General features: G+C 50.3%; 1 protein-coding gene across 3 annotated transcripts in view; it reads right to left on the reverse strand.

The window, feature by feature from the left end:
- LOC142249404 (uncharacterized) overlaps window positions 1-17,120 on the reverse strand; it is a 126,585-nt gene that overhangs the window by 54,207 nt on the left and 55,258 nt on the right. For 2 of the 3 annotated variants that reach the window (XM_075321056.1, XM_075321054.1), the window contains exon 8: window positions 887-931. The exons of the other annotated variant lie outside the window; for it this stretch is intronic. In XM_075321056.1, coding sequence (XP_075177171.1) covers window positions 887-931 — 45 coding nt within the window. The remainder of the gene's footprint in view (window positions 1-886; window positions 932-17,120) is intronic. 3 annotated transcript variants of the gene reach the window in all.

Here is a 17,120-nt window from a genome sequence, read left to right on the forward strand (position 1 = left end):
TTTTGTTTTATTATACTTTGTACAGTCTTATTTATCCATAGTGGTTTCTTCTTATTTCTGGACATTTTATTACCAGAGGGTATAAGGTTTTTTTACAGGACTCTAGTAGTATATCCTTAAACTTACCCCATTTATGTTCGGTATCCCCAGTTACCAAAACATGTCCCAATCTACACAATTAAGCTTTTCCCTTAATTTGTTGAAATCAGCTTTCCTAAAATTCCAGGTTTTAGTATTTCCCCTTTTAAATGTTCTTTTGAACATTACTTTGAAACTTACCGTAGTATGATCGCTGGTGCCCAATTGCTCCTGTCCCTGTAGATCTGAAATTGTATCTGGTCTACTGGACAGGGCCAGATCTAGCAAATTATCACCCCTCAGTTCATCTACCATCTGAGAGAGGAAATTGTCTTGAATAGTAGATAAGAACTTACAGTTTTTAGCACACAAGAAGATTCTATGTCCCAGTGAATGTCTGGATAGCTGAAATCCCCCATAATAAGAACCTGATTATTATTATTATTATTATTATTATTATTAGCTGCCTTTTTAATTTGTTGCAGCATTTCACCCTCTATCTGTTCAGGTATGTTAAGAGGCTTATAGCAAACTCCAATTAGCATTTTTCCATTATTTCCCTCCCCATGTACATTTACCTATATTGAATCTACATTGTTGCAGTTCCCTCCAATGTCATCATTTAACAAAGGTTTTAGGTTAGATTTGATAAATATACACCCCACCACCTTTTTGTGTTTCCTGTCCTTCATGAATATAGTATAACCCTCTACGTTTGTCACCCAGTCATGGATCTCATCCAGCCAGGTTTCTGTAATTCCCACCACATCATTATATATCTTCGCAAATGTGTAATCAAGGATTTTACCGAAAGAATATTTTCTACAGAGGCTGAAAGGAAAGCATCACTGGTCTGTGAAAGAAAAAACACATTAATCACTATGTAGATTTTGTTTTCAGTAACAATGCATTTTACATGTACATTCTTTTTAGACTTTTCGCTATTTGAATAAAACGGTCAAAGAAATGTAGAAAAAATGTTACTCAGATAACAGTTTCTCTTTGTAAAGTAGCAGTATTCTAAAATATTTAACAATACTGTTGTTACGATTGTCTCCCGGCATGTTGAGAACAGTGATAGTGTGAAGCCCCACAGGTGTTGTGTCGGTGCATTACCTTCAGGGACTCCACTCAGCTGGATCTGGTCACAGGTAGGAGATCTTCTTCTAGTCGTGACGCCACTCTCAGTATTGCGGCCAGTAGGGACCGCCACTGCAGGTTGAGGGTCGCCTGGGGCTGATGGTGTGTGCAGTTAGTTGGAATAGCCTCCTGAGAGTGAGGCAAGCCCCAGGGCCCGGTGTAGGTGCGTAGTACCACAAGGCGCAGAATAACTCCACACAGGCAGAATGTCTTTCAGGGTTTTTACTCACTTCAGGTGGCAGGGTGAGTAACCCGGGCGTAGCTGGGATGAACCAGGTGGGAACCAGGTGTCCTTCAGGCTGACTTGTGAGGGTGACTACTAACTCGCCTTCCTTAGCCCTTGGTGGTTTGGGGTGACCCCGACTTTGAGTCCCTATGGGGGTCACCCAGGGAAGTTGCTGAAGCCTCACTCCCCTTCGTTTGCCGTGTGCTTGTTGCCTGGGCCAGATCACTCCAGCTTCTTGCCTCCTGTGAGCTATGGGCCCTAACTGTGGCTACGTGGCTGCGGCTTTTGTGGTGTTGTGGTGTGGGCTTTGAGAGCCCCACACCGGCAGGTTTAGCAAAAGAAAGCTGGATCTATCTCCGCTTCGGGATCTGCCGCCCGTTTGGGCCTGGTACTCTCTAGCAGTCTCCTTACTTCCCACTCCGTGCTCTCTCTTTAGCTGAAGATGGATTTCGGGTAGCACTCCTAGTTGACCGTTCTCCCCCGTCAGTAGCCACTGCGCGGGCGCTGTTAGACAGCAACAGCCCCACAGGTCTGCTCCTCACTGAGCCCTATGGAGTTCTGCTCTAACTGACTCACTGCCCCTCCTCTCCTGTTCTTGCCTACGCCACCTAGCAACCAGATTCTCTTACCACACCCCTTGAGAGGAGATGGAGGCTTTTGGCCCCCTCCACTATTCCAGTGAAGGTCAAGGCTTTTCCCCCTCCTGGGATCCCCAGGGGTCCTCTCATGGGTACATGTGTGAGAGCTGATTACTATGCGCCTGTGTACCACACCCCTGTCAGCCTTCTGGATTACCTGTGTTGTACTGTCCCCAGCATGGGTGCAGTACTCAGTGGTGCCTGACCAGGTCAGGGGCGCCACATTCCCCCTTAGTTATCACCAGCACGTCCTCGGGCTGCAAGACAACATTTTAAAATGCATAAAACATTAAAACATGTAAAACATTTTTAAAAGCACCAGGTACCATACATCACCACCCTCCACCCACAAGTCCGTTAACCCACCCAAAACCCTTTCACGTTGGCCGCGGCTTCAGCCACTTCTGGCAGGATGTAGAGGCGGCTTACATGGGCTGGTGGTTTCAGGGTATACCTGGCCTGGTGGATCCGCGCCTTCAGCCTCTTCTGGCAGGATGTAGAGGCGGCCTCCACAGTTGGTGCTGACCAGGTACCCTCTTTGTGGTGGAGAGCCAGGCCCCATAAAGAGGCATGCTCTCTGGTTGCAGGTAAGCCAAGGCCCTATATACGGACGGGCCCCCTGGTTGCAGACGAGCCAAGCCCCTAAACAGGCTGACTCTGGTGGTGGTGGTGCCCTCTGGTGTAACTATTTACACTGCGATAGTTTGTGGCTATAGCCAGTTCATAGCCTTAAGGTTTATTTCTCACAATAGTTTTTGTGGGCACATTCTTGAACTTTAAAACGTTGCAAAACAAACTTTCCAAACTGGTCAAAACTTGCTGTACTTTACTTAAACTTAGGCAGATTCCTCTTCACCAGGGCTTGGGCCTGTAGGGCTGCGGCACCTGTTGCTTTCTTGACCTTTTTCCTCATCTGTAGTTGTCTCTTCATTAGGTCCTTGGTCTTTTCTTTCTTTATGGCTGTCTTTCCTTTCTTCTTTGGGACATGGCACTACATCTAGGGCATACCAGCCTCTTTCGCCTTGATGCAGGGTAAACTGTACGGAGTCTCCTGTACGCAGGTTCCTTCCAGGATGTCCTCTGGGCAGATTAGCTCTGACGTCTCTTCTGTTGACGAAGATACCTTCCTTTATGCCAGGTGCTACGATGAACCCGTATCCTGACTTGAGGCTGAAGTCCTCCACTACTCCTCTGCAAAGGGGTCCTCGGACCTGTGCTTTGGCTCTTCTCAGGAACCTTTTTTCTTGTAGGTCTCTGGCCGTGATGTCATCTCTCTGCTCTGGGGATGGCGGTGCAGGGGAAAACTGAGTTCTGCTGCGGCGCTGTGTCTTGCGGGCTGGATTCTGCGAAGTGCAGCTTACAAGCTCCCAGGTGAGGCTTTGGGGCAGATCTTCTTCCGCAGGAGGTGTCAGGTCTTCCTCGTCCCAGCGGGAATAGGGCAACATCTCCGGCTCGGGATATGAATCCACTGCTGGTGGCTCCTGAGTCAGCTCCTCAGTTTCCTGGCCTCCTCTCCCCCTTAGTTCTTCGCTGCACTCTGGTCGTGGCAGCACTGGGGATGAGTGTTCCTCAGCTGGCCCAGTCGGTGGACTCTTCAGCGTGGTTGCTGCAGGGGTTGCCTTAGGGGTGTTCGGAGGGAGCATGTATCGGTCCACCATCTCCTGTGGGAACTTAGCCTCCAGGTCAGCCTTCAGCTGCCAGTATGCGGAGTCTTCACCTATCAGGGATTTCCTAGTAGGGACTTCCTTAGGCTGGGGAGCGGTGTCTGCTCTGGCCTTGCAGGCCGGGGTAAATGGTGATGCAATCTCTTGGCGGGCCGCGCCCTGTATGGCGGCGGCCTGGTCTTGGCGGGCCGCGCCTGGCATGGCGGCGGCCTGGATCTGTGTCGCTGTTGCGGCCAGTTCCTGGCGGGCCGGACTGGGCGTTGCTGCAGGGACCGGGTCTTGGTGGGCCGAGCAGGGCATCGCTGCGGCGGCCGGGGCTTGGCGGGCCGAGCAGGGCATCGCTGCGGCGGCCGGGGCTTGGCGGGCCGAGCAGGGCATCGCTGCGGCGGCCGGGGCTTGGCGGGCCGAGCAGGGCATCGCTGCGGCGGCCTGGGCTTGGCGGGCCGCACCTGGCATGGCTGCGGCCTGGCTCAGCGTCGCCGCGCCGGGCGCCTCTTCTGGGACCGCGGTCGTAGCAGCAGGGGTCGGAGCACTTGCGCTGGCCGGGGCACCTCTGGACTCACCCATCGGTGACACCATCGGGATCTGAGTCGTCGCCGCTCGATCTGGCAGGCGTCGCGCGGCTCCCTCCTCGTAGGTCCGAACCGCCGCAGCCATCTCCAGAAGCTCCGTGCGTCCCTCACTGAGCTGTCGCATGATCCTGGCCTCCAGCTGATCGCAGAAGATAGCAAGCTCCCGGCACCACCAGGCAGCAGAGCCTGGTTCTGGGTATCCACGTCCGGACTCCATCTCCTCTCTCTGCAGCAGCAGGCTTGTGGCTCTCTTTCCTTCCCGCCGTCTCTGGACGCTTCCGCTCTCTTCACAAGCGAGGTCAGAACTCTGCAGGGGATCTCTGGGTAGCCACACCTCTTCGTGGGCGGTAACTTCTTCCAGCGCGGGCTGCTGTTGTTTTTCAGCGCGCTTTTCATGGTGGCAATATGGCGGCGCTTCCAATTTTCCAAGCGGACCGCCCAGGCACATGGTCACCTGTCTGAACAGGTCTAGTCCTTATCCTGTTCGTGACGCCAGATGTGAAGCCCCACAGGTGTTGTGTCGGTGCATTACCTTCAGGGACTCCACTCAGCTGGATCTGGTCACAGGTAGGAGATCTTCTTCTAGTCGTGACGCCACTCTCAGTATTGCGGCCAGTAGGGACCGCCACTGCAGGTTGAGGGTCGCCTGGGGCTGATGGTGTGTGCAGTTAGTTGGAATAGCCTCCTGAGAGTGAGGCAAGCCCCAGGGCCCGGTGTAGGTGCGTAGTACCACAAGGCGCAGAATAACTCCACACAGGCAGAATGTCTTTCAGGGTTTTTACTCACTTCAGGTGGCAGGGTGAGTAACCCGGGCGTAGCTGGGATGAACCAGGTGGGAACCAGGTGTCCTTCAGGCTGACTTGTGAGGGTGACTACTAACTCGCCTTCCTTAGCCCTTGGTGGTTTGGGGTGACCCCGACTTTGAGTCCCTATGGGGGTCACCCAGGGAAGTTGCTGAAGCCTCACTCCCCTTCGTTTGCCGTGTGCTTGTTGCCTGGGCCAGATCACTCCAGCTTCTTGCCTCCTGTGAGCTATGGGCCCTAACTGTGGCTACGTGGCTGCGGCTTTTGTGGTGTTGTGGTGTGGGCTTTGAGAGCCCCACACCGGCAGGTTTAGCAAAAGAAAGCTGGATCTATCTCCGCTTCGGGATCTGCCGCCCGTTTGGGCCTGGTACTCTTTAGCAGTCTCCTTACTTCCCACTCCGTGCTCTCTCTTTAGCTGAAGATGGATTTCGGGTAGCACTCCTAGTTGACCGTTCTCCCCCGTCAGTAGCCACTGCGCGGGCGCTGTTAGACAGCAACAGCCCCACAGGTCTGCTCCTCACTGAGCCCTATGGAGTTCTGCTCTAACTGACTCACTGCCCCTCCTCTCCTGTTCTTGCCTACGCCACCTAGCAACCAGATTCTCTTACCACACCCCTTGAGAGGAGATGGAGGCTTTTGGCCCCCTCCACTATTCCAGTGAAGGTCAAGGCTTTTCCCCCTCCTGGGATCCCCAGGGGTCCTCTCATGGGTACATGTGTGAGAGCTGATTACTATGCGCCTGTGTACCACACCCCTGTCAGCCTTCTGGATTACCTGTGTTGTACTGTCCCCAGCATGGGTGCAGTACTCAGTGGTGCCTGACCAGGTCAGGGGCGCCACAATAGCTTTTGGACTGGAGCCTTTCATTTGGCTCTTTTCATTTAAATGGGTTGAATTTATCTTGGCACTGCAGTGGTTAAGTGCCAGTTTTTCTACTGCAGCTTTTCCTAAGCAGTTCATTGCTGAGTGTTCAGCTGCACTTACTCAGTAGTTACGCCCTTCAGCTTCAAATAGTAGTATATCCCAGCAATCCCCACTGAAGATACAAACTCATTTGTGTCCTGGCCGCCTATGAGTAATGTTCTACTAGTCTGGTTCCTGTGCTCAGGCTATATCCTTTTGTTGTTCTTTTCCCCTGTTTGTCTTTGTTTACCTGGTGTATTGCTAGTGCAGCGGTGAGGTCTAATGAATCCCACTTGCCCTTCACTAGTCAGGGTTACTACAGGGCCTTTATAGGGTCCCAGGTTCCTGTTCAGCAACAGTTGCGGAGACTGTATATGGACTGGTGAGGAGAGATGGGACAGTTGCAGGTGAGGCTACGAGGTGCCCACTAGTTCCAGGGCCTCTCGTTGATTGTGACCCTGTTGCTCCCCCTTTCTGGTGTTTTGTTGTGCTTCAGATGCACGTAGGTCTGAATGCACCCCACCACTCTTGCTGCACCCGGCAAGCATGACAACTGTATCATGTTGGGCGGCACAGTGGCTCAGTGGTTAGCACTGCAGCCTTGCAGCGCTGGGGTCCTGTGTTCAAATCCCACCAAGGACAACATCTGCAAGGAGTTTGTATGTTCTCCCCGTGTTTGCATAGGTTTCCTCCGAGTTCTCCGGTTTCCTCCCACACTCCAAAAACATACTCATAGGGAACCTAGATTGTGAGCCCCAATGGGGACAGTGTTGCCAATGTATGTAAAGCGCTGTGGAATTAACAGCGCTTTATAAATGAATAAAAATATTATTATTATTATGTTATTATCATGAAACGATTATTCCCATCTGTGTGTCATGTTTATCTCTTGACATGGAGAGATTTGTGACTGTTCTACTATTTGAGATTTCTCCCTACTCTGGAGCCCAATATTAAATGTACTTTGCTTTCTGTTGGCACAGCAGAGTTAGGCGGGCTTTACACGTTGCGACATCGGTAACGATATATCGTCGGGGTCATGTTGTTAGTGACGCACATCCGGCACCGTTACCGACATTGCAGCGTGTAAACCCTAGGAGCGACGATCACCGATCACAAAAACGTGAAAAATCATTGATCGGTGACAAGTCACTCCATTCCATAATGTCGTTGCTGCTGCCGGTATGATGTTGTTTGTCATTCCTGCAGCACCACACATCGCTGTGTGTGAAGCCGCAGGAACGACAAACATCTCCTACCTGCATCCCGCCGGCAATGCGGAAGGAAGGAGGTAGGGGGATGTTATGTCCCGCTCATCTCCTCCCCTTCGCTTGTATTGGCCGGCCGCTTAGTGACGTTGCGGTGACGTCAACGGTAACACCGAACGCATCTCCCCCTTGAAGGAGGGATTGTTCGGCAGTCACCGCGACATCGCCGACCAGGTATGTGCGAGTGAAGCTGCCATAGCGATAATGTTCGCTACGGCAGCTATCACTGTATATCGCATGTACGACGGGGGCGGGTGCTATCGCGGTCGACATCACTAGCAATCGCTAGCGTTGTCACAGCAGCGTGTAAAGTACCCCTTAGTGTTAGTCTTCCCTTGCTGCAAGTTGTTTAATGGGAACCTGTCACCAGATGTTTCCCCTATTAAACTAAAAGAATCACCTTCTGCAGCTCCTGGGCTGCATTGTATGAAGGTGCACCTTGACCCTGACTCCCTTTCCAGACCCTAAAAATAACTATAAAAAACGTGGCTTTTAGGTATGCTAATTACCTGTGTTGGCCAGATGGGGGGCTCATTTTCTGCTCCTTTCCCCCCTCCTGCCGATGATCGCCGTTCTCCTTTCTTGATTGATGGGATGATGCCTCCGTCATCCTACTCGTTCCATTTTCAAATCTCGCGCCTATGCAGTTAGGCCGGCTCGCACAGGCACAGTTCACTCTGCCATATGCGGGCAGAGCAGAAAACATAGGTGCCCTAGCTTGTGCCGGTGAGCTAAATGCGCAGGCACGAGATTATGGGCAGGTATGTGGTGGTGGTGCTGGTGAGGTCGGCACTGTGCATGACCTCATCAGTGCCATGCTCATACCCGCCCATAATGTTAGCTCACCGGCGCGAGTGAGGGCAGCTGTTTTCTGCTCTGCCCGCGATATGGCAGAGCGAACTGCGCCTGTGCAAGCCGGCCTAACTGCACAGGCGGGAGATTTGAAAATGCGACAAGGAGGATGACGGAGGGTGTCATCCCGTCAATCAAGACAGGAGGACATCGATCATCGGTGGTGCAATTCTTGCTGTCTGCTTGCTGTCTGCTTGCGGTTGTTGTGGAGTTACCCTTTGTCTTCCATTTTTTTCCCTGCTTTTGTTTTCCCCTTTACCATTGGTTTTCTAACCTCTTTGTTTGGGTGCAGTGTGTCTGAGTTTTGGTTTTCCCCATGTTTATCTATTTTCTGTGGGGTTACCTCTCTAATCCCAGTTCCCCCCTTGAGTGGTGGAAGGGGGGGGGCACTAGGTCAGGCCTGGTTTGGAGCAAGGCAAGAGTGGTGGTCCAGATGTCCTCACCTTTAGAGGTAATTCTGGGATTAGGGATAGCTAGGATCCCCTAGCCTGAGGGTCAGTCCACAAGCCCTTATTCCCCGATCACCCTTCCTTCGCGTGACACTGTGCAAGTTATTAACTGTCCACAGGACAGGTCAAAACATATAGATCACTGGAAGCCCCCTGATTGAGAACCTGGGTTCTGATATACCCCTCTAAAGGAGTGAAGAAGCTGCCCACACTCTGCCTTGAAGATGTTGTGATTATGTAACATATGCTAATATTTTAAATGGTGTTTTATTTATTTTGTGCTCAGGAACAGTGAGGTACACAATATATCAGATAGTATGTTCTGAAGGAAAGCAAAGATTAAGGCCCCTTTCACACACCAGTTTTTTGCCATCAGTCACAATCCGTTTTTTGACAGATGCGATGGAGCCATCGTATATTGTGAAAAAACGAATGCGATAGATCCCTGTAAAAACAAATCCGTTCTTCCCGTTTTTTTGGGCCAAAGGTTATTTGCTATTGAAAACTTATTGAGAGAGAGAGAGAGAATGCTCAGTGAAATAAAGCGGAATCCGTCGCCAATCTGTCCATTCTACAAAATGACTGACGCCGACAGATTCGTCGCTGTCCATTTATTCGACGCACACAAAAAATGTTACTATAGACGTCGCCTCCGTCCGACGGGCAGGGAATTTCTGATGGATCCGTCATAAACGTGAGGCCATCCGTTACAATCCGTCACTAATACAAGTCAATGAGAAAAAACGGATCCAGCGTAAAAATACGCTGGATCCGTTATTTTTTTTTTTAAATTCGACGGATTGTGCCTGATGCCAAAAAACTGATGTGTGAAAGGGGCCTAAGGGGCACTTTGCACACTATGATATCGCATGTGCAATGTCGGTGGGGTCAAATCGAAAGTGACGCACATGCGGCGTCGCACTCGATATCGTAGTGTGTAAAGCCTTTATGATACGATTAACGAGCGCAAAAGCGGCGTAATCATATCATCGGTGTAGCGTCAGTCATTTCCATAATTGTGGAAAGACCGATGTTACGATGTTGTTCCTCGTTCCTGTGGCAGCACCCATCGCTGTGTGTGAAGCCGCAGGAGCGAGGAACATCTCCTACCTGCATCCTGCGGCTACCGCCGGCTATGCGGAAGGAAGAAGGTGGGCGGGATTTTTACATCCTGCTCATCTCCGCCCCTCTGCTTCTATTGGCCGCCTGCCGTGTGACGTCGCTATGACGCCGCACGGCCCACCCCCTTAATAAAAAGGCGGTTCGCCGGCCAGAGCGATGTAGCAGGGCAGGTGAGTGCATGTGAAGCTGGCGTAGCGATAATGTTCGCTACGCCAGCTATCACCAAATATCGCAGTTGCGACGGGGTGGGGACTATCGCGCTCGGCATCGCAAGCATCGGCTTGCGATGTCGTAGGGTGCAAAGCGCCCCTAAGTGGCAGCAGAATTATGGATCTCAGACTGGGGGACCAGCGAAGATAAAGGGAAGGACAAAGTCCTTATCCCAGGCTAGGAGCTCTAATCAATGGTACAGAACATGCTCACTTTGGACAAACTGATCTGCTACTCCCACTGAAAGAAGTTAGGAAGGATCCTTATCCCATGCAAATGGGCCTTAAGCAAACAATTATCTATACTAGATAAAAAGCTAGCTTCAAGAGCTCCAAGCGGAGTCTCCCTTTTTTTCCAAAAATTGGGCCCCACTCACACCCACTCATTCAGTTGCAGCACTTGTGCCCTAGTTGTACACTTCACAGCTAGATTTGCATCAAGCACATTCAAAAATACACCATACTTAACCGTCCCCAGGATGACACCGGGGTAGGTAGCAAAGTCTTTGCTGAACCATGACTTGTTCATCTTGGCTCCTTTTAAAAAAACACAGCAAGCAAAGGTTACTCCAAGCGGAGTCTCCCTTTTTTCCAAAAATTGGGCCACACAGACACTCACCCCTTCAGTGGCAGCACTTGTGCCCTAGTTGCAAACAGGATGTTTTGATTTGCATCAAGCACATTCCAAATCCACAAGCATTTACTCTCCCCAGGATGACACAGGGGTAGTAAATTCCTTGTGGATCTGTCGCGGGCGGAGGAGGGGACGCCGCGCTCTCCCACTGCTCGGTTCTGGCTGGCACTGCGGCCTGCTGCCGCTGCTCGGTGGCTCGAGCGATGGGCCGGATCCCGGGGACTCGAGCGGCGCTCCTCGCCCGTGAGTGAAAGGGGTTGTTTGGGTGTTGGAATTGTTTATTGTCCTTGACGCCACCCACGGTTGTGGTGATTTGTTGACACCACCGCTGCTCTGTATGGGGATCCCGGGAAGGATGGTATGGAGCAGCCAGTTGTTGTGTTGCCCCTCCGTGGGTAGGGGTTGGTGATCCCGGGGCCCAGTGGTGAGGTGGATGATGCAGGGCTTGGTGGGCGCAGGGACGCGGGGGCAGCGCTGTGCCTTGCGGCACTGTGGTACTCACTCAGCCTGAGACGATGACACAGTTCTCGGTAAAACACACGGCTGGAAAGACGGTTCCCACAGACGGCTGCACTTGCTTTCCCCAGTAGGTGACGGTGACGGTCCCTCTGTCCTGCACCTATGATGATAATGGTTGCGATGGGTTCCCACCGGTAACCCGCTCCCCGGCTTGGATATGGGCCGGAGGAGCCCTACTTTGCCCGCAGGCGCTGGCCCTGAGAAACTGGTGCCCTGGCGGTGTCTCTCCTCAATGGTTGGACTGTTGCCTTCAATCGGGACTTGGTTGTTAGGAGACAGACGTCCCCTTTACTGACGGATTTGGCAAATTATGGTGACTCCTAGCCTTGCCGGGATCCGAAAGGCCCCTGCCCTGGTGCTGACTGGTCTTCGTATACTGCTCCAGACCGCCGGGCCACTACCCGTCCGCGGTCCTTCCAGCAACCTCCGAGCAGTCCCCCTGCGGACTATCACCGCCGTCTGCTGACCTTGCTGTCACTGTCCGGGGCACACACCCGGACTAAGTTCAGGCTTGCTTAACTGTTTCTTGTTACTTCTTTACTCCAGCTTCTCTCCTAAGCTCCTCTACCACTTCACTTCCTTACTCAACTCCTCTCTTTCCTTATCTGATTTGCCTGGTTCTCCTGCCTCCAGGGCTGTGAACTCCTCGGTGGGCGGAGCCAACCGCCTGGCCCACCCCCTGGTATGAACATCAGCCCCTGGAGGAAGGCAACAAGGATTTTGGTAGCTTTGGTGTTCCTAACTGGGGTGTAGGGTGTGGTGTTGTTGTGACCTGTGACCCCTGGCTTGCCCAGGGCGTCACAGATCCATGACTTGTTCATTTTGATGAACGTTAGTCTGTCCACAGTCACTGGACAGACGCGTGCGCTTATCCGTCAGCACACACCCAGCAGCACGGAAGACACGTTCAGAGACAACGCTGGCAGCTGGACACGACAAAATCTCCAAGGCGTAAGTGGAGAGCTCTGGCCATTTTTCAAGATTTGAAGCCCAAAATGAGCAAGGCTCCATTTGCAAAGTCATGGCATCGATGTTCATTTGGAGATACTCCTGTATCATCCTCTCCAGCCGTTGACTATGTGTCAGACTTGTTGTCTCTGTTGGCCTTGCAAAGGAGGGTCTAAAAAGATTATGAAAAGATTCAATAAAATTGCTGTTACCAGCACCAGTTACGGTGCTACTGGTACGGGTAGACTGTTGAAGATGACGAGACCGTCCCATGTTTGTCAATTTACAACTGGGAGATTCACTCCCTGCACCTGCACAGTTGTTTGGTGGAAAAGCCGAGCAAAGATTGAGTAACAGCTTCTGCTGATACTCCTGCATACGTGCGTCCCTTTCTATGGAAGGAATTATGTCACAAAATTTGGACTTGTACCGGGGATCTAATAGTGTGGCAACCCAGTAGTCATCATCACTTCTAATTTTGACAATACGAGGGTCATGTTGGAGGTAGTGCAGCAAGAAGGCACTCATGTGTCTTGCGCAGCCATGCGGACCAAGTCCACGCTGTGTTTGTGGCATAGAGGTACTAACCGTTCTTTCTTCCTCTGAAATCTCTCCCCAACCTCTTTCAACTGAAATTTGACCAAGGTCTCCCTCATCCGCTGAGTCTTCCATGTCCATGGACAGTTCGTCCTCCATTTCTTCATGTTCTCCTGCACTTTCCTCAACATTTCGCCTGCTACCATGCGCCCTTGTTGATCCCTGTCCCCCATGGTCCCATGCCTGCCGCGTTGGTGATGATGAACGTCTGGACCTTGGTGATGTTGTTGTGTCTTGCGCATATGAATCCTCCTGTAGTTCCTCCCCTTCCTGTTGTCCCACCCCCTGACTCCGAATAGTGTTTAGCGTGTGCTCCAGCTTGTAAATGACTGGAATTGTCATGCTGATAATGGCATTGTCAGCGCTAAACATATTCGTCGCCATGTCGAAACTGTGCAGAAGGGTGCATAGGTCCTTGATCTGAGACCACTCCATCAGGGTGATCTGCCCCACCTCTGCATCTCGTTGGCCCAGGCTATACGTCAGGGCACGGCGGTGCTGCCACAGTCGCTGTAACATGTGGAGAGTCGAATTCCAGCATGTCGCCACATCGCATTTCAGGCGATGAACCGGCAGGCCGAAAGACTTCTGGAGCGATGCAAGTTGCTCAGCAGCGGTGGTTGAACGGCGGAAGTGAGCAGACCGTTTTCGTGCCCTGTTCAGAATGCCATTTAGGCCGGGATAGTGTGTTAAAAATTGCTGGACAACAAGGTTCAACACGTGAGCCATACAAGGCACGTGTGTCACCTTGCCCAGGCGAAGGGCCGCACCCAGGTTTGCAGCATTGTCGCACACGGCCTTACCAGGCTGCAGGTTGAGTGGAGACAACCATTTATTAAACTCAGTCTCCAGAGCTGCCCACAACTCAGCCGCTGTGTGACTCTTATTTCCAAGACATTTCAAGCTAAAGACCGCCTGATGCCATTGCGCTCTGCTGCCAGCATAGTAATGAGTGGTGCGTGATTCCTTCTGCGCAGTGAGAACGCTGGTGGCCTGACCAGGCAGGCTTGGGGCGGAGGTGGAGGACCCAGATGAGGGGGGGGAGGCAGAAGCAGTGGCGGAACTTGGACAGACAGAGGATTGACACACAAGTCGTGGGGACGGCAAGACTTGTGCAGCAGACCCTTCACCATCTATCACCATAGTTACCCAGTGCCCAGTCAGCGACATGTAACGTCCCTGTCCATGCTTACTGGTCCAAGTATCGGTGGTGAAATGCTCCCGTTCACACATAGAGTTTCTCAAGGAAGCGGTGATGTTGTGTGCGACATGCTGGTGTAGCGCAGGCACACCTTTCTTAGAGAAGTAGTGGCGACTGGGCATCTGGTACTGGGGCACAGCGACAGACATAAGGTCTCTAAAACCCTGTGTGTCCACCAGGCGGAAAGGCAGCATTTCAGTAGCCAAGAGCTTACAGAGGGATAAAGTCAACCTCTTAGCTTTGTCAAGGGTCGCAGGAAATGGCCTTTTATTTGTCCACATCTGAGGGACAGAGATCTGGCTGCTGTGTGTAGACGGTGTTGAGTAGGGTGTCCCTGGAAAAATGCAGGTTTGTGAGTAAAATGCAGGCGTAGACATGATGTTGCCTTCATCCAACGTTGGTGCTATTGTTGAGGATAAAGAATTGAGTATCCAAAAATACTTAATTCAGCCATTTCATAGACTCAGTTATATAGTTCAGTAGATGTGAACTAACACATATTTGTGAATGCTTTTGTTTCTTACTAACATGTATATATGTATATTGCATATTCAGTGTATTTTCCTTAGACACAGAGAGAAAAAAAGGGAACCAGCACGATCTGAAATTGGCATGCATCAAATAAAAAGTGAAAATTCACAAATTTATTCCAACTGTACTATGATAAAAAAATGAGATTTTTAGCAAATAATTGATCAATTTTTTGAGCCACCCCTGCCAACGTCACGGCAAATCTCAATAGGGGGGTCCTACTCTACATTCTGTATTTCATGTGCCATGCGGCCTCCTAGATAAAGTTAAAAGCAGAACCATAATAGAGCACACATACCTGTAACCTGTATATAACCGCTTCTATGTTGCAAAAAGGCACTTGTGGATAGAGACCAGCCCAGGTCCCAGCATGTGGAGCAAGCCCTACACATACCAGGACTATATCAGAACTGATCCTCCCAGTGTCAAACAGCAACCATTGATAAAGGCGGACCAGATCCAAGAATGGTGCTTAATTAGCATTGCCTGTGGAAAGGGGTGAGGTAACTGAGTCTGAACAGCTACCAACAGGAGGAATATATTGCAAACCAAAATCAGGCGTGCATGGTATGGTGTTGGTCAGACACCAGATTTGTAGCATAACTACGGTCAAAACAGAGAAAAAAAAGACCTGGGCTGGTCTCTATCCACAAGTGCCTTTTTTGCAACATAGAAGCGGTTATATACAGGTTACAGGTATGTGTGCTCTATTATGGTTCTGCTTTTAACTTTATCTAGGAGGCCGCATGGCACATGAAATACAGAATGTAGAGTAGGACCCCCCTATTGAGATTTGCCGTGACGTTGGCAGGGGTGGCTCAAAAAATTGATCAATTATTTGCTAAAAATCTCATTTTTTATTGTAGTACAGTTGGAATAAATCTGTGAATTTTCACTTTTTATATGATGCATGCCAATTTCAGATCGTGCTGGCTCCCCTCTCTCTCTGTTTGGTCGTAGTTATGCTACAAATTCTGGTGGCCGGTCACCACCATGCCATGCACGCCTGATTTTGGTTTGCTTTGTATTCCTCCTGTTGGTAGCTGTTCAGATTCAGTTACCTCACCCCTTTCCACAGGCAATGCTAATTAAGCACCATCTTGGATCTGGTCCGCCTTTATCAATGGTTGCTGTTTGGCACTGGGAGGATCAGTTCTGATATAGTCCTGGTATGGTGCAGAGCTTGCTCCACATGCTGGGACCTGGGCTGGTCTCTATCCACAAGTGCCTTTTTTGCAACATAGAAGCGGTTATATACAGGTTACAGGTATGTGTGCTCTATTATGGTTCTGCTTTTAACTTTATCTAGGAGGCCGCATGGCACATGAAATACAGAATGTAGAGTAGGACCCCCCTATTGAGATTTGCCGTGACGTTGGCAGGGGTGGCTCAAAAAATTGATCAATTATTTGCTAAAAATCTCATTTTTTATTGTAGTACAGTTGGAATAAATCTGTGAATTTTCACTTTTTATATGATGCATGCCAATTTCAGATCGTGCTGGCTCCCCTCTCTCTCTGTTTGGTCGTAGTTATGCTACAAATTCTGGTGGCCGGTCACCACCATGCCATGCACGCCTGATTTTGGTTTGCTTTGTATTCCTCCTGTTGGTAGCTGTTCAGATTCAGTTACCTCACCCCTTTCCACAGGCAATGCTAATTAAGCACCATCTTGGATCTGGTCCGCCTTTATCAATGGTTGCTGTTTGGCACTGGGAGGATCAGTTCTGATATAGTCCTGGTATGGTGCAGAGCTTGCTCCACATGCTGGGACCTGGGCTGGTCTCTATCCACAAGTGCCTTTTTTGCAACATAGAAGCGGTTATATACAGGTTACAGGTATGTGTGCTCTATTATGGTTCTGCTTTTAACTTTATCTAGGAGGCCGCATGGCACATGAAATACAGAATGTAGAGTAGGACCCCCCTATTGAGATTTGCCGTGACGTTGGCAGGGGTGGCTCAAAAAATTGATCAATTATTTGCTAAAATTCTCATTTTTTATTGTAGTACAGTTGGAATAAATCTGTGAATTTTCACTTTTTATATGATGCATGCCAATTTCAGATCGTGCTGGCTCCCCTCTCTCTCTGTTTGGTCGTAGTTATGCTACAAATTCTGGTGGCCGGTCACCACCATGCCATGCACGCCTGATTTTGGTTTGCTTTGTATTCCTCCTGTTGGTAGCTGTTCAGATTCAGTTACCTCACCCCTTTCCACAGGCAATGCTAATTAAGCACCATCTTGGATCTGGTCCGCCTTTATCAATGGTTGCTGTTTGGCACTGGGAGGATCAGTTCTGATATAGTCCTGGTATGGTGCAGAGCTTGCTCCACATGCTGGGACCTGGGCTGGTCTCTATCCACAAGTGCCTTTTTTGCAACATAGAAGCGGTTATATACAGGTTACAGGTATGTGTGCTCTATTATGGTTCTGCTTTTAACTTTATCTAGGAGGCCGCATGGCACATGAAATACAGAATGTAGAGTAGGACCCCCCTATTGAGATTTGCCGTGACGTTGGCAGGGGTGGCTCAAAAAATTGATCAATTATTTGCTAAAAATCTCATTTTTTATTGTAGTACAGTTGGAATAAATCTGTGAATTTTCACTTTTTATATGATGCATGCCAATTTCAGATCGTGCTGGCTCCCCTCTCTCTCTGTTTGGTCGTAGTTATGCTACAAATTCTGGTGGCCGGTCACCACCATGCCATGCACGCCTGATTTTGGTTTGCTTTGTATTCCTCCTGTTGGTAGCTGTTCAGAT

Source organism: Anomaloglossus baeobatrachus, chromosome 8 (assembly GCF_048569485.1).
Source record: "Anomaloglossus baeobatrachus isolate aAnoBae1 chromosome 8, aAnoBae1.hap1, whole genome shotgun sequence".
Lineage (NCBI taxonomy): Eukaryota > Metazoa > Chordata > Amphibia > Anura > Aromobatidae > Anomaloglossus > Anomaloglossus baeobatrachus.